Source organism: Varanus komodoensis, unplaced genomic scaffold, assembly GCF_004798865.1.
Source record: "Varanus komodoensis strain SLA01 unplaced genomic scaffold, ASM479886v1 scaffold16, whole genome shotgun sequence".
NCBI lineage: Eukaryota > Metazoa > Chordata > Lepidosauria > Squamata > Varanidae > Varanus > Varanus komodoensis.
Genome location: NW_025335468.1, coordinates 6081708 through 6099763, shown reverse-complemented (window position 1 = coordinate 6099763; position 18056 = coordinate 6081708). Strand labels below are relative to the sequence as shown.

The following is an 18056-nucleotide window of genomic DNA, read 5'->3' as shown; positions in this document are numbered from 1 at the left end:
TTGTCTGAACACACCCTTGGATTAATTTTGAAAAACTGCAGGGTTGGATATTGAGTTCTGACTCTTAGGAAAATTGGCACCCCAATCCTACATATTTACAAGGAGGTAAATCCAGTGGACTTACTAATAGGTAAGTATGTATAGGCTTGGGTTGTACATTCAAATCATTTAGCATATTTTAAAGTTGTTTTCTCTTTTAAGCCCTGGTTACTTCATAAGTATATATGTGTAAACCATGAGTTGATCCATGAAAGTACTTCCAATCATTATAGCTAAGTTTGTCCAAGAAAACAGTGTGTTAAATAGATGGGATTCTCCAAGGTTTTCTTTGCAGCCTTCATAAAAATCGAGTATGTATGCATTTATTTGCTAATGTGTACAGGATTATTACACATAAATTGGCTTGATTTTAAATATATCTGCATGCAACCTGCTTCCATAACAGGTTGGTAGTCCAAGGCTAACAACATTTTATTTATGTATAATGTGTTTTTATTTGTGTTAATATAATGTTTACTATAGCCTTGAATCATACTGTATCTTTCTCCCTCTTGTAAGAAATGTTTTTTGCCAGTTTTTCCATTAAAACAGTTGTCCACATGTTGGCCACCACAAACCTATTCATATTTGGAGCTTTTTTCATAGAATCTCACAACTACCAGTGGTGCAGCCACAGGAAAAAGATCAACACTGTATGCATAAAGGTGTTATTATAATTATTGCTATTTTCTCCCTCAAATATTGACACCAATCCCAATGCTGGATATGCATTTGTTTTTTTAGTTTTAGTTAACTTTCAACCATGACATAGAAACAGAGTGAGTCAGAAAGGGTTTCCCAGGCCATCTAGTCTGACCCCCGGCTCCAGCTGGCTCCGCTCATGACATGCCCACCATGTGCATGTCCAGCCTATCCTTGAACACCCACACCAATGGGGCTCCAACCACCTCCTGTGGAAGCCCATTCCATACCCTCGAGTTCCTAACTGTCAGGAAGTGCTTCCTGGCATCCAAATTAAACCATGGTTCCCTGAGCTTTCTTCCATTGGAACACGACATAAACCATTTTTGCTATTTCCAGAATTAATATTCTCTTAGAGGAAATACTCCTATTTATGGGACTTCAGCATTCTTTTAGTGTTAAAGTATCAGTAGAAAGTTTGACCTCTTGAAAAGTTTTTTCAGTCTTTGAGAGTTAAACTAAGCTCTGACTGTCAAAAGAATGATAAAAGAGTGTAGGGCCTGCATATGGCTTTTCTGTGTACTCTGCTAGTTATAATTTAGCAGTTCTCATGGTTTGTCAAAATTACATGATTATTTGCAGCATTCATGCACCAGGGGGAGCTATTCTTCTATTAGTGATGGAACTAGAATTTTGTTTTAAAAATACGGAACACACATACTTTAAAGAAAACTCAAATAATTGCTCCTGCTGTTTATAAAGTGAGCCTGCCACCTGCAGAGATTCAGGGTGCCAGAATGGGGGGTGTTTCTGCAGATGGAACCGAGCTGAGCAATATACAGGAAAATCCCGCTTCTTAAATTACAGATGGCCCTGCCCTGCCTTACTGCACTGCCCTCATGCTTCCAACTTTTTCCCTGGTTGTGTAATCCTTTGAACAGCAAAAGGAAATGGCGTGCTCTGTACGGCATCGCTTTCAGTGTGCATTGTACAGACATCTTCGTCAGGATGTTCATCTAGGCATTCATTTATTTAAAAGGAATGTCATGCAGCTGAGCTGGACAGTGCCCAGGCTTAGATGCCCATTGGGTTGCCACCTGACTGAGCTCTGTGTTCCTGAAATGCTTCCTTGAGCAGTTCTCAGCCAAACCGGGTGAGGCAGTATGGGAGGACAAGAAGGAAAGGTGGCACGGTCTGGCATGGCAGGGCTATGGTGGAAAGGCTGAATTAACAAAACTCGGGGGGACAAACCTCTTGTTGGCAGCAGTATCTCCTGTTTGCACAAGGTTTCAGCCTAGCCCATCATTTCTGAAGGACGACATCACTCTATTTTTTCTTGCTAGTGTTCTCAAAGTTTTGCAATCAAGTTAACTTTGGTACAAGAGCAGCATCTTTGAGGACATCATCTTTCTAACTCCCAGCTACCTTATTTGCAATATTCCTTAAACGCTTTGAAGCCAGGAGTTCAGGTGCCAACTTCCAGGGTTTCTCCAAAGCACCGCCCCCCATACTCATGCTCCCTGGGTATATGGGAATGCATGCTGGTTGGCGCATACTGGGAATGCAACCTATTTGGAGGGCCATAATTGGAGAAGGCCCCAAGGAAGTAGCATCATACAGCTGCTCTTGCCACATGCCTCTCACCTCCCTCCCTCCATAAGGTTGCACTTATAAGAACAAAACAGCATTTGAGCTGCTGCAGATCAGAGATTTAACATGGTACTTGAAAACTGGATAGCAGAGTTGTACAGAGAACTGGTCAAAGGCAACCCACCATCACTTGCATTTTACAGAGGAGAACATTCAGGCTGAAAGGTTAGCCATGGCAAAGCATTATTGTTGTTTCTTCCCATTGTAGTTTTCCTTGCAATTTTAATCCATCAAATGGAGTCAGCAATGCTTGGAGATCTACCACATTGCACCTGAAGATCTATCTGTTGATTCCAATCTACTCTACCTTATGCCTGCCACTCCTCCAAACCAGGGTCAGTCATACTTAATGATTGTAGGAACCCCAAGATCCATTTAAGTGAGTCATACAATTACAGAATTAAGGAAAGAGGCACCTTTTTGCTTTACTAGAACTGAGTTCATGTTTTTCTTATATAAGCATCTTCTACTGGTTTCTTTATTTTGGCAGCTTAATTTGGGGTTGGAGACAAAAGCTTATTGCTGCAATTGCTAAACAATTAGGAGCCAGAAACTCTACCACAAGTTGCAGAGAGATCTATCAGCAGATCCCACACTGCCTTTTGCCTATCTCTGTGGAAGGGCATTTATCAGCTGGGGTAGTGCTGCTAGCTAAGCTTAGTTCACTTGAATATATCTCATAAAGGAGGTATCAGATGATGGTCCTTGGCAGGGATGAATGAAATACAAGAAACAGCAGTCTTTCATTGAAGATAAGAACTGGCATTTGGATTGGGCCTAGAAGCAAGCAGGTAGTCAAAACAGTTCTTTTAACATTGCCAGTCAGATTTCTGTTAGCTGTACATGGTGCCTATTGCAGATCCTGGTTTCTCTTAAAGGGCAGCCCCAGTTAGGGTGAATTACAAGAACCTTATTGGAGGGTCACTCTGTCACTGAAGTCTCCTGAGTCTCTAGTGACAAAACTAGATCTAGGAGTATCTACAGGCTACCAACCTGTTCATTCAGAAGGAAGGCAGCCCCATTCAAAAGAGGTGGAATACCAGTTCCCCAGAGCCAGAAACCATCTACTCTCAATTTTTCCATCATGGCAGTATCCATTTTCAGCTTACTGGCCCTCATCCACCCAGGTATCTTTTATATAGCTTCACCTGACTTTGCTGGCAAGGAGAAATAAAGATGAGTGTTTTCAGCAAACTGCTGGCACCTCACTCAAATTCCCAGTTGAACTCATCCAGCAGTTTCATGTAGATGTTTAAAAGCATGGAGGATAAGACATTTCTAATGCTGTTGGCATTTTAATTCTTTTGTTAAAAAAAAAAGATGGACCTCACTTTCATCATAAAAATGTTGATGATAGATCTGTGTCTCATCTAGTTTGGCCCTTAATGCATACATGGATCGAATAAGTGAATTTCTCGTGCTCTTTTGCAGTACCTGCCATTCTCTACAGAACCCATGCAATCAAAAGCATTTATCTTGAGTTCTCCCTGCTGTCTTTGTATTGATGCACAGGTGGGGTAACACATGCCTGTGGAGCCTTGGTTGCCACTTTGTCTTGCGCAAATATGTTGCAACAGGTTTCAGCCTAGATGCAGTTACTTCACAGAGTGAAAATAGTGCGTGACCTGGGCACTGTGAGATTTTAAGCCCCAGTGCTTTCAACTGGAGACAGGGAAGCATGTGTAACTTTCAAAATCAGCATGTTTTACATGTGTTTAACTCTGGACATTTCTAAGTTATCTTTCCTCTTGTAAAGTAGTTGCTTTTTAAGTATAAAACAGCAGTCTTATCACTCCCTCTAATTGTAACATGGCTTGGTAGCCTTTATTATTTATGCAGTTACTGAAATTTTACCCCACTCTTCAGTCAAGGAGGCTCCTGGGGGGAGGCACAGAAAGATTCATATTGAGACAGTCACTGCCCTCATGCTTACAATGTAACAGGCACAACACCAAGGAGAAATGGATTGGGAGGGAACAGGAAATGAAATAAAGCAAAGTTCAAGCACCAGTGCTTACTTTCATGACTTTTATTCTCTTCCTGCCAAAGGAGGGGAAAAACAAATTTCCTGCAATTGTTCCTTTTCTGGCCGATCTATGGGGCCCAAGGTGATCTCCCCATTATCTTTCTGGGTGTTCCTCCTGGAAGGGAGAGGTGGCTCCCCTGGATGGCAAAGCTGCAGACAAGACCTGAGCGGCCTGCCTGACATGCTGGAATGCACGTTCCAGGAAAACGACCTCCACACAAATCTTGCAAGGCGAAATGTGAGGAATGATGCAGGATGTTCCACACACTGTCCCTGCACAGGGCCCATATGCTCTCAGGGGCCAAGGGCAGGTAAAGAACCTCCAGCAGGTCAGGGCTGTGAGTTAAGCAGAAGGGAGTGTTCCTTCACTCTCAGGTGCATGCAGGGCCGGTGGGACTCCTTCAGCATCTTTGGAGGACACAGTTCCTCCTTCAGCATGTCTCCGGTTCCAAGTACTGATGGGCAGGCTCCTCTCTCAGGTGTGGGAAAGGAGGGCTCACTTTCCCTTCCAAGAGTTCTTCCTCTGCTTATCATGTCAGGGGGACTGCATCAGATTGTTGTGTCATTTTTCAACTGCTTCTCATCCATTTTTGTCCAGCAGCTAGTAAAACACAGGCAAAGCTGTGCAAATCCCCTCAAAATGTGTTACATATTTGTAAGGCTCTAGGGGACTCAGGACAAACCCAGGCATATTCTGAAATCTTTAGAGCTGAGCTGTGCAACTCGTGGGCCTCCAGATGTTTTGACCTGCACTGCCATCAGTCCCCAGCATTGACCATGCTGGACGGGCCTATGGGAGTTATGGGCTAAAATGTAGGCTACTGGTGACATGATTCATTATCCAGGGTGGATGCCAATTTTTGATTAGCACTCAAACATGTGCTGTCTCCTGAATATGGAAATACCTTTTAGTGAGCTTAGCTCCTTAATGGCTTAGGCCACAATCCTGTCAATCCATAGTCATATGCACGGGGGAGAAGCAGACATACAGTCAAGAGACGGAGGTGCAACAAGCAAGCTCTTTTCCCTTGCATAATGGCTGCACTCTTCAGCCTTATGATCAGCTGCACTGAAAACACCAAAAAAGAAAACACATTTATATGCATGCTTCTCTTCCAACTACACAAGATTGTCAAGGATTGCAACTTAATGCATTTGTTAATTTATATAATTTGTAAGCTGCCCCATAACTAATGGGCTGCTTTTGTGAGTCAAAATGAACAAAATGTCAATAAAACAGCAAAACAGACACAATGATGTTCTAATAGAGACGTTCTAAAATCTAGAAGAAAATCTTATTCAAGCAAGACTACCCTTTTCCAAATTTCAGGAAGCACAGGAGGGAAATGGCAATGTACAATCTAATTGAAATATGTTTTTTCCTCATGTGGCTATCTTTTCATTAGACCCACAAAGAGTTTGCTTAGCAATCAAAAGTCTATTTCATCTTAAGCAAACAAGCCTATGCCCTCCTTGCCCGCAGAGAATGAATTCTGCATGTAATTTCTTGGGGGCCGGTTTCCTTGTTTATGGGATCACTTAGATCTGTGCATGCTTAGGCAAAGTAAATTACTCTATCATTAACCTATTGGTCACCTGTTATCTTTCTTCTGGCTTACAGCAATTATGGCTAGGCCGTATGCTGGCTTTTAAAAAAAGTGAACTTCTTATTCTATCAAGGTAGACTCAGTTATTAAAATCAGAGTTCCTTTTAAAAGGTGTGCTGTCAAGAGGGAGTGTCAGTGCCTGAAATAGGCAGCAGTAAGCAGAAGAAATCCTGCCTGGGCCTGGAAGATCTCTAGGCCAAAGTGGCAAATCTTCCATTCCTAGGCAAGGTCCTGGAGCAGGTGCTTTCTGACCACTTCTAGACACTCTTGGATGACAGTCATTATCTGGCTCCCTTTCAGTCAGATTTTGTCATGAAAACTGCCTTGGTACCCTGCATGATGACCCGTGTCAGGAAAGAAACAAGAGAAATGGGACTCTGTGGATTCATTTGGATCTCTCAGCTTTCAGTTTCATCTGGGTCGATTGAGTTGCAAGAGGGAGGTACTGCATTGCATTGCTTTTGCTCCTACTTGGATAGTCTCCCTGCCCCCCTCCAGAAGGTGGTGCTTGGGGAATATTGTACAGCCCTGTTGATTCTTCAGTATGGGGTCACACAGGGGGTTTTGTTCCCCATGCCATTGAACATCTATGTGAAACCATTGAGTGGGTCATCCAGAGTATGGGACTGTATGGTCATCAGTCCTGAGGACAGGCGACTCTGCTTCTCCTTTCAGCCTCATCAGCCAAGACTGTGGTTGTGCTAGAGTGGGGGTTGTTGCAACAGTGGACTGGATGAGGAGGACTAATAGACCGAAACTCAGTTTGGACCAGATGCCAGCAGTGGATGGCTGCTTTGACTAGATGGAGGGCACCCAGTTGTGCTGAATGTGGTTGACTTTTCCCTGTAGAAGAAAGCATTTATTTATTTATTTATTTATTTATTAAAACATTTTTATGCCGCCCCATTCGCCGAAGCCTCGGGGCGGCTCACAACACTAAGTCAAAATAATTATAATATAAATTAAAAATATAAATATTAAATTAAAAATACAAAAATACAGTATAAAATAAGCCGCCCTGGCCAGATAAAATCCAATAATATTAACAGTTAAAATGCCGCTTGAATAAAAAGGTCTTCGCCTGATGCTGAAAAACAAATAACAACAGCACCAGGCGGACCTCTCTGGGGAGCGCGTTCCATAACTTAGGCGCCACCGCAGTATGTAGCTTAGGGGTTCTCTTGGCGCCATCCTTGTCACTTGAGACTCTGGTAGCATGGAGTGCCTTTTACCAGCTTCAGTTGGTGGCCTAGCTATGCCTCTATCAGAACAGGGATAACCTGGCTTCATTAGTCTTTGATAACCTCCAGGTTAGATTACTGCAATGTAATGTACACAGACTTGCAGTTTGAAAGCATGCAAATGCAAGTAGATAAAAAAGTACCACTTCAGTGGGCAGGTAACAGCGTTCCGTGCACCTCGGTGTTTAGTCATGCCAGCCACATGACCATGGAGACTGTCTGGGACAAACACTGGCTCCCTTGGCTTGGAAACGGAGCTGAGCACCGCCCCCTAGAGTCAGGCATGACTGGACTTTAATATCAAGGGGAAACCTTTACCTTTAATGTACACAGAACTGCCTTTGAAGACTGCTTAGAAGCTGCACCTTGTGCAAAATGTGCCAGCCATTAGATGTGCCAGGAATAATGGAATAATGGTGTCTAAAACAGTTAAGCATAAGAGCAATTCTGGCCTACTCTCACTGCCTACCTATGCATTTGAGCCTGCTTTAAGATGTTGGTTTTGACCTATAAATCCTTACATGACTGGGGACCACAACATCTGACGGTGTCCTTCCCAACATGAACTTAATCATATTGCATCATCTGATGACCTTCCCTAATTTCCTTCTCCAAGGGATGCTTGGAGGGTTGCAACCAGGAAAAGGGGTCTTCTCTGCAGTAGCTGCATTTATGGAACATTTTCCCCATGAGGCCCTCCTGTCCAGCTCTGTTATGTTTTCAGCATCAGATTAAGACCTTTCTCTACTTACAAGCATTTGATAGCGTAAGAGTCCTGGGGCGTGCATGCGTGTCCATCCATGTGCCCGTGTGTGTTTGCATATCGTCTGAAAACTTTATTATGTCACCATATTGTATTTTAAAGGTTTTTGATCTTTGTAAATTGTCAGAGAGCTTTGGCTATTGGGCAGTACAGAAGTGTAGTAAGTGAAATGAAAGCATTGTATTGAATAAACTGAAGAGAAAACTCAATGTCTAACTGAGCAAATACTGGAAAGAAAAGAAAGTGTATTCTGGATATTTTTAATCAAATACAAATCCATGATGCTGTATCAAATGCAGAAGAGAGCAGTAGATGACAAAATAACCCTTAATAAGTAATTGCCACAAATAACTGAAGGAGAAAGGAAAATCATTTACCTTTTTGCTACAAAAAATAATTTAAAATGGAGTGCAGCAAATGAATACTTGTAGTAAATGTACCTGTATAATCTGAAACTGATATTATATGTGCATAAACAACTGAATTCATTGTATGGTTCGCCTGGGAAAGCATGTATCAGTTTAAAACTCATTTCAGTTTCATGAATCATTTGTATTTTCTTAATTTTTAACTTAAGTGTAGTATTAAAAGTTTGAAAGCTGGCAATTTCATTCTAACTTTAAGCACTGTTAAGCTATTCATTAATTTCAGGATAACATTTAGCTTTTTCTCTGTGTGTTTTCTGCATGTGGTGGGTGATGAAGAGATTGTGGCTAAAATCCAGACAAGTGTATGAAATCAGTCTGCATTTAGATGTTCTATTTTGGAAGAGTTTGCCTCCTTGAAAACCCTCCCAATGGAAATTCTGCACATTTATTTGAGTGCCACCCTTTTTCCTTCCAAGAAGCTCAAGATGGCTCACATAATGCTCCTTTTCCTCTCAATTTTATCCTCACAACAGAGTGAGTGGCCCAGAGTATGTTCTGAAAGCACATAAGGCAGCTGCCATGTTGAAGCTAAGCAAATCTGGGGCTGGCCTGAGCTTGGAGGGGAGACCACCTGGGAATTGATTGTAGCCATCTTGAGTTCCACAATGGGAAAAGGTGGGATATAAAAATAGTAGATAAATAATAAGTAAACAAGAATCTTGTGTGGTAGGTTGGGCTCAGAGTCTGTGACTGGCCCAAAGCTACCCAAGGAGTTCCAAGGCTGATTGAGGGCTAGAACCCAGATTGCCTCAGTCCCACACTCTTCCCCATTTCCCCACACTGGCTGCATGTATAAAATAGCACATATATACGAGGTCAGCTTTCCTTGGAACTGTCTGCTGGGCCAGATCACCAGGGGACAGGGGCATGGTTTGCAGGGGCCTAATTCAAAATGGTTTTGAGGTTCTATATGATGTGAGGGAGGAACTCCAAGAAATGTGTATTTACAGTACATGAGTGCCACTTTGGGCCATGCTATTTATGAATAAGACCTACAACTTCCAGCAACTCCTCAACAAACAGGGGAGTTGTAGGGCTTTCTTCTGTCTAAAGATGCTTGGGATTATACTCTTAAATGCTTCATTTAAAAATGTTGAAGTTTTCATATGGTCACTGCTTGCATCAACTTGTTAATGCTGCTTAACTGCATAGATAAACTACGCCTTAAGTACACAGTGTTGGTAAGCACAATGTTGACTTTCTATTGTTTTTTTAATGGGACTCCTGCATTATTCAGTTCGCTCTCCAGTACATGGAACAGCTACTGATGTTACTCTCAAAATTTGTTTCCCACTTTAATTGCATAGCATATAAAAAGTATTTAAATGCCATGTGCTGTGGTATTTTTTTAGCATGCCCTTCCAAGAGCCCCACTTTAGGAGGTGGAGCTGGGTATCTCTCACCAAACATGCATTCACACCTACCTTCTCAAATGACAATAGTTTAGTGGTAATTCAGCAGTAAAATGAATTACCTTGGTAGTATTATATTTGGTAGCTTATATTTGGTAGGTACTAAATACTAAATACACCCATAATGAAAGGAACAAGTATAGAAGTCAAATACTTAACTACTGAAGTAAATGCCTGCTCTCTGAGAAGTAAGTTTAATATTGCTTCCTGCTTTTTGGGAGAAGATCCATAGAGGAAGGTCAACACGAAGAATTCTCAGCATGCTCATCCAACCACATTCCAGGATTTTTAGGGAGAAGACATGGCAATTGAAATGGTCCAGCCAAACAATTGATACCACCGTGTTGGCACAGTGACATCACTTGCTCACCTTTTCTTAGCAAATTTACTCTTAAAGTAGATGGAGGAAAATTTGGAAGTTTGTAGCATAGAAGAAAAGCCTAAGTTTAAAATACGAGTCTGTACATGCTACTCTTTGTGATGCACATAAAAATATATATTGGAAGATTTTTCTTCTAATTCATAGAGGAGGAGAAGTCATGTGCAAGAAGGAATTTATCTATTGCACAATTATAGATCACTCCCTTCTAAAATGTTGTAAAGCCATGCCATTTTTCAAATCCTAGCAAAAGTAGTTCCTATACAAACAACATCTGCCGTAAATCAGGTGTTTTCTCTTGTGAACCCTTTCTTTCATGGGATAATGCATTAGAGTGTGCACTATTTTATAGCTCTGGCTGGATTAGTTTTTTTTTCCTTTGGATTCACAGATTTGGCAGCAGAGATTGAAATAAAAATGCCCAGCCTTTGCTAATCCTTTGTCTTCACCTTTATGCAATAAAAATAAATCGATATGTCTATGTGAAAACAAGTCTATGACATGACAACTCTAGCAAGAAAGAATGCCAGAGCCCAAATGCTGCCAGAACCCAATTATAAAGATTAATAATTTAGCAAGATGAGAGAAATATAATTTATAATAATTGCAACTATGGTGACATATATGTATGTGCATGCATCTAGATTTACAGAAAATCATTGTCTCCATGATACATACAGGATAGACTGTTCACTGGCATTGTACCTCTCTGCAGAGAAGGTTCTGCTGCCACCACCCATGTTACTACAATGTGGTGGTAGTGGCAGTAGTAGCAGTAGTAGTAGTGCATTGCATTGATACCCTGCCTTTCTTCCTTTTTCAAGGAACCCAAGGCAGCTTACAAGGTTCTCCTTCTCAAGCTAAGCCTTTCTTTCAGTAGGGGAATCTTTAAATGCCCAAAATGGACCTGATTCAGCTATACATAATATTAATACATGGTAGAGAAAAGCTTTTTGTTTTTTTAATGAACATTGAAAATATCAAAACAGTAGAGCTAGAAAATCCTGAACATGCTTCACTCAAGCAGGGAGAAGATGTAACAAGTGGAAGATATCTTTAGGGTGTCATCCTACATCTCTGTAACCCTCCTGGGGGGTGATGGTAGGAGGAGCATAGAGGCAAAGATGGCCTTTGCACTTCCTTTGCCCTCCAGAGCACTTGGACGGTGATCCTGCAGATCCTGCAGCTCAGCTTAGACGGTGATCCTGCAGCTGAGGACTTCAGGGCTGTAGCCTGCACAAGAACAACTATGGCAATTGAAGGGTGGGGGAGTGTGCCCTAAATTTGGAGCCCTACCTCTCACCTCGGAGCACTATTCTAAGATCAGCGGTGGGAGCTGGAACTCTGAGTTTTCCTATGGGCTTCTGGGCAGTATAGGATGGCCATAGGGTTGCGCCCTTCGTATTCTCAGCTCTCTTCTCCATGTATCCTGTGTCCTCAAGCCCATATCTCTGCTGTCCATAGCCTGGCGCATAGAAGCTCCAGGGCCGTAACTGCCTTCTTCCTTCGGCAAATCCCCTCACCCATTCAACCGAATTGTTGGAGCACTCCAGGCACCCCTTCTGAGGGCCATCCCTTCAGGCTGATACCCTTCAGCTCTTATTTTATTTGTACCGACTTTGCTGCCAAGAAAATGGTGCTCAAGGTGGCTTAGAGTCATTAACAAATAATGACTAAAACAATAATAGAACAAATACTTTAAGCAAATGAAAACCGTCTTCCCCCCCAGCAACTGTGGCTTGGCAGCGCCAGTGACAATGACGAGTGCAGCTGCCTAAAAGTGCTCATTCCCAGATGAAGCCCAGGCTGCCCTGTTTTAACGTAGCTTGGATCGCACCTGGGAAGCGATGGCAGATTTACCTAGGCAGGGTCACAGTGGGTACAATCTCTCATGCCATGTCCTCATGCCAGTTCATGTGCTTGTAACAAAAGGCAGCTGCATTGCACTGTCCAGCCAGCTTCGTCAGGACCTTGGAGAGTGCCCAGGGTGTAGCTCTCCTGTACAGCAGGCAGCTGAGGCATGTTGTCTTGGCAAAAGCCTGGTGAAGACAGTTCTCCTGTCCTGGCTGTGCTCCTTAAGGACACTTGTCTGCGTCTGTAACTGCTGGCCTCTGTGAAGCTGAAGAGCTCGAAAAGGTGCGGAGGGCTTGTCTTCAGAGTGTGATATAAGTGGAAAGTCCATGTCCTCAAGCTGTTTGGGCACAGACAAACGTGCTGAAGGTTCCCCTTTTCTGATCAGGACAGCCTTTATCTCCTTGTCATCTAAGTTTTCCCAGCACAGTGCAAGGGACTGTGCTTGGTTGTCCGTGTCAGTATCTCAAGCTCAGAAGCAAAGTGGGGCTTCCTCTCTGTGATGTCCCTTTTCTACCAGTTTTAGTGGATTCCTCTAAATTAGGGCTAGAGTAGACACTGGCAGAGTATTATTCTTACACTGCATTTCTATCCCACCAGTTTTTCTTCTTGAGAGGAACCCACGGCGGCTTAGGCACTGCTCCTCTGCTCCATTCTTATCCTCACAACGGTCTGTGAGGTGGCTAGGCTGAGAGGCAGGGCCTGGCCCAAAGCCACCCAGTGAGCTTCATGGTTGAGTGGTGCTAGCATTCAGATCTTCCAGGCGCCCAGTCCAACCCTCTCATCACTGTACAACAGTGGAGGACAAGGTGATTTAGAAATAGAATAGGTTAGTTATAATGAAATATTCTGCAAAATTGCAATCTGGAATCTCATTTTATTTTATTTATTTAGAACTTTTATATGCCATCACCACATGCCCTGGCATTTCAGGATGGCTTACAAATGTACAATTATGTAAAACCAATAAAACAATAACAGTTCCATAAAATTATATTAAAACGCAAACAAAAAACAAAAAGTGACAGTTAATGATAAAATATTAATTTTTAAAATAGCAATTAAATAAAAAGGTTTTAACCTGGTGCCAAAAAGAATATAAACTCGGCACCAGGCGCACCTCTCCAGGGAGTGCATTCCATAATCTGGGTGCCACTGCGGAGAAGGCCCTGCTCCGGGTAGTTGCTCTTTTTATCTCCTTTAAAGAGGGCTCCTGGAGCAGAGCCTCTCCTGCATATCTTAAGGGGCATGAGGGCATGTAAGGGAAGAGGCGCTCCTTCAGGTATCCTGGTTCCAAGCCATTCAGGGCTTTATATGTTCAAACCAGCACCTTGAATTGAACTTCAACTGGGAGCCAGTGGAGCTGGTAGCAGACTGGCATTATATGAGAAAAACAACCAGTTCCAGTCAGCAGCCTGGCAGCTCTGTTCTGTACCAGCTGAAGTATCCGGACCGTTTTCAAGGGCAGCCCCACGTAGAGCGCATTACAGTAATCCAAGCAGGAAGTTACCAGAGCATGTATCACTGTTGCTAGGGAGTGCTCATCCAGGTAAGGACATAGCTGATGGATCAGTCAATGTTGTAGGAAAGCACTCCTTGCCACTGCTGCCACCTGGAACTCCAGTGACAGCTCTGGGTCAAGGAGTACTCCCAAGCTGCGGATCCTGTCCTTTAGAGGAAGTGCTGCCCCTTCCAGAACTGGGTCAAAATCACCTACCTGGAGACCCGCACCGCCCACCAACAGGACTTCTGTCTTATCTGGATTGAGGCTCAGTTTATTGGCCCTCATCCAGCCCATTACCTCAGCCAGGCACCGGTTCAGTACAGCAACCGCCTCACCTGGAGCAGATGTAAATGAGAGGTAGACCTGGGTGTCATCAGTATACTGATGACTCCTCAGCCCACACCTCCTGATGACCTCTCCCAGCGGTTTCATGTAGATGTTAAATACCATGGGGGACAAAATAGAGCCCTGCGGGACTCCATGGCAAAGCTGCCATGGCACAGAGCTATAGTCCCCCAGCACCGCCATCTGGAATCGGCCAGCGAGGTAGGAGTGGAACCACTGCCACGCAGTGCCTCCTTCTGCCAAGTCAGCCAGCCTATCCAGAAGTTTACCATGGTCGATGGTATTGAAAGCCGCTGAGAGGTCCAGGAGAACCAACAGGGACGCGCACCCCCTGTCCCTCTCCCTGCACAGGTCATCGTACAGGGCGACCAAGGCAGATTCAGTACCATAATTAGGTCTGAAGCCAGACTGAAATGTGTCCAGATAATCAAGTTTCATCCAAGAGTGCCTGCCACCACCCGCTCTGACACCTTGCCCAAAAACAGAATATTGGCCACCGGTCTAAAGTATGAAACAATCAACTTTTGTTATATAAACAGGGTGATATTATTTTGATATTGCAGGTATGAGTGCAGACTGATTGGTACTTTTCATTCGTGGGTAAATTGGGGGTGCCCCTTGTCAGGATTGTCTGGTGGAGGGGTGGATTTTTCAAGAGTGCTTGTCAGAGTTGCTTTCAGTATTAGTTCTTGTTTCTTCAGCTACTTTTTGCAACCCTGCCTTTCAGAATGCATAGGATCATATTACATTTCAGCCCTGGTGTGGCAGCTGCTGATGAGAGCATCCCTAAGATTTGGCTTTAAGCCTAATCATATAAAGACCTTGGTTCAATTTAGAATTACTTGTTTTGGAAACTAAGTCTCTCTCATTTCCTAAAGCCTGCAGTTTTCTATTTCTGCACACGTAGCCTTGATTAAAATTTCAGATTGTGCTAGCCTGATTATTAGTTGATAGAAATCGGTATACTGTCTATATTGCCTAAATAGAGCTTTTCTAGTAAAATAAAGATATATTTTAAGTTGAATATATATCTATAATGATTTGTCTAGTAAAAAATACATATTTAAGGTTCTAGTAAACCAATATATTTAAAGCTTTGAATGTAATAATCAGCAGAGACACTTCTGCTATACTAAACCTTATGTTGACTGTAGAGATGGTTTCTCAGTCCTGTAGAGAAAATTAAAAGGGAGAGGTTCACAAAAGAAAGGTTCACAAATTTTGGCTGACCTTAGTTGTCAAAGGAAAATTTCTGGTCACCGGGAACCTGTCCCTCTCTGAGCAGCAAAGGGGTGAGAGTGAGAATTGGTGAGAATTGTCCCACAGTTGCTCTCCAGGTTGGAGGCATTTGTAGGACCTGGGAAGTGCAGATGTGGGGTGTGTTTTCTCTCCACTGTGCTGAAACCTCATTTTAGAGGCATGCTAGATATCCATCTGTTCTTGCAAGCATCTCTGTGAAGTTTACCATTTTATGTATTACATAGATGTTCATGTTTTATATTTTTTTGTTTCTTCTATGATTTGTGCCCACTGCTTTGAAATCTGTATAAGTAAATAAGTTGGGGAAAACAAAAACAATGGCTGAGGTGCGTTCAGAAACCCAGAACTGCAGTGCAAAACCCAGCTGGGGAGAACTGCTGGGGCTCACTTTTGCGCTTTGTGCTTCTATCCCAGAAGTGCAGCGCCTCAACAACAAGGCCATGGACCTCCGATCCAGCTCGAGGGAGAAGGGAAGGTGCTTGTTTTGGCAGCACACTTTAGAAACACTGGACAAAAACTAACCCAGCTTTCCTCCCAGCCACAGCATGGAAAGGGGAGCATGAAGCACCTTACAAGGATGGCTGAAACACCCCCAGGAGGCAGCGCAATAGCAGGAAAAATTCCTGCTCCCTTCCCAGGTGCAAGATTGGGAAGGTGCAGATTGGGAAGAGGCAGGTGCTGATTGAGAAGAAGGCCAGGGCTCATCACATTGGCCATATTGAGAGAAATTGTGACCCTGCCCCTGGATGCAAGTTATCACCTTCTGCCTCGTAACAGCATGCATCTTTTACAATGACCACGACGCAGTCATACGATTTAGGACTTGTATTTGAATATGCACAGTAGGTCCAGAATTTCCCAGGACAGCGCTCTTTGAACCAAGGATATTACAGACACAAAAACAGAACCCAGGCTCCCAGACAGAGGACAGTCATACTGAAATGCAGACTGTGTGTACATAAGAGTTCAAACAAGGCAAATCATGAAAGTTGTAACTGGTGAATTTGGACATAACGAAGCATCGTGCATCATCACAGAACATTTACTTTGTGGCATTTCTTACCCTCTAGAGGGCAGAGTATCAAGGTCATCTCACTTGAAAGAACTGCAATGAACTGAGGAAGATGCAGGATGGTATTAGAAGAGGTCTTCCATTAGGTTTTACTGTAACTGGATAAACCATGTCCATAAGATGATCATATATAATACATGCCCCAATGCTGAACTGAAAATGGAGACAGACAGAAATATGTCCAAGTAACACATGACTTTTCAATTAAGAAAAGAGAAAACTAAGAAGAAAATGTTGCTTAAAATGTTTTAATCTTAATTGAGTTGCAAACACAAAAATTGAGAAAGGTTGTTCAAAAAGTTCCTTTTCAATTACTACCAGAACTAGAAGGAACCTAATAAAATTAAAAGAAAAGAGTAAATGTTTTGCCATGCTGTGGTATACCTGTTTAAATTGAGAGAGGAACAATTGTTAAAATCTTGAACAAATTATTTTGTGCTTTTTAAGGACATAGAGCTACGTAATGGAGTCCATGCTGTGCACAACTCCAACAACATGACTGTGTGACTTGTTTGCTTGGAAGAACCATTGTTACAGATATAGGTATTTATAAATTCCGAAGATAAATTTTGAATTGCAAAGTATTTAGTCAGACCTTTTCTTTTTTAAAAATACAGGTATATAGAAGTCTTGAAGGAACATAAGCCTAAACTGGTTTGGGATGAACAAATAGCTGAACATTATTTTGAATACAAAAAGTAAGTTGCAACCCTTATTTCTTTTATAAAGCTAATGAATGCAGAACTGCTCCTAAACTGTATACATTCATAGGAGAAGCTGCCCTGCACCCAGTTTCACTTGATGCCCTGCATCAGTAGCACAGCAATGCTATATCTGCACTGAGTCCTGCTTTCTTAACAAAAGCAAAAAGATTTAGTAAATGTAGATTATGAAAATGTCTGTGATTGTTTTAGCCACCTATTTAGGGTTATTTATTTTTTTCCTTTTAGTAGAAACTAAACATCAATGTCTATTGATGCTCTTTTTTGTACAAATATAGCTTTGAAAGGTCACTGTAAAATTATTTATTTTTTAATTGCTATACTGCCCAACCACTGAAGCTCTTTGGGTGGTTCACAATAGCACATTAACAAAAAATAGAATACAACATTATATGTGTGTAGTGATTAAGAGTGTGGCAGTGGGACTCAGGCAACCTGGGTTCTAGTCTCTGCTCAGCCATGGAGCCAACTGAGTGACTTTGGGCCAGTCACAGACTCTCAGCCCAGCCTACCTCACAGGGTTGCTGTTGTGGGGATAAGACTGAGTGCAGGAAGAAGAGACTGATGTAAGAAGCTTAGAGTTCTTTAAAAGAAAAAAGGCAGGATATAAATCTAGTAAATAATTGCAACATGTTAAAGCATCATAAAAGTCAACAATATAAAATTTAGAATTGAAAAGCTGAGAAAACCCTATTAAACCCTGTCTAACAACTAGCAGGCCTCAGTAACTAATTAAATGTGCTGCAGTATAGGAGAGACTTTACCTGGTGCCAAAAACATAGTAAAGTTGGCTCCAGGCGGACTTCAGTGGCAAGCTCGTTCCACTCTTCTAGGTGTGATGAGGTGACAGTACCAGCAGGAGAAAGCTGGTAAGCACGTTTTCCTCCTGTTAAAATGAGTGAATACTGTAAAGTGAAGTTTGGCCCTAAGTGTGTCTTTGGAGAACTATGTAGACCGAAGTTTATGAGCACAATGGAGGCTGCCATTCATCTTTGATTCCTTTTGGTAGACTGCTGGATCATTATGCTAGTTAGGAGTTGTTTCACTCTCCCTCTCCGCATCCCTGCCTCCTTGCCCCCACTGTTCTCTTGAAGAAAGCAGATTTGGAGAGAAAT

The 18056-nt window shown here is 42.5% G+C and overlaps 1 protein-coding gene across 5 annotated transcripts in view; it reads left to right on the top strand.

Annotated features, from left to right (window-relative positions):
- Positions 1–18056, top strand: part of CHID1 (chitinase domain containing 1) — a 173567-nt gene that overhangs the window by 125260 nt on the left and 30251 nt on the right. For 4 of the 5 annotated variants that reach the window (XM_044425526.1, XM_044425525.1, XM_044425524.1 and 1 more), the window contains exon 11: positions 16837–16917. In XM_044425526.1, the coding sequence (XP_044281461.1) occupies positions 16837–16917 (81 nt within the window). Of the gene's footprint in view, positions 1–16836; positions 16922–18056 lie in introns of all 5 variants that reach the window. The other variant, XM_044425528.1, reaches the window with a different exon arrangement.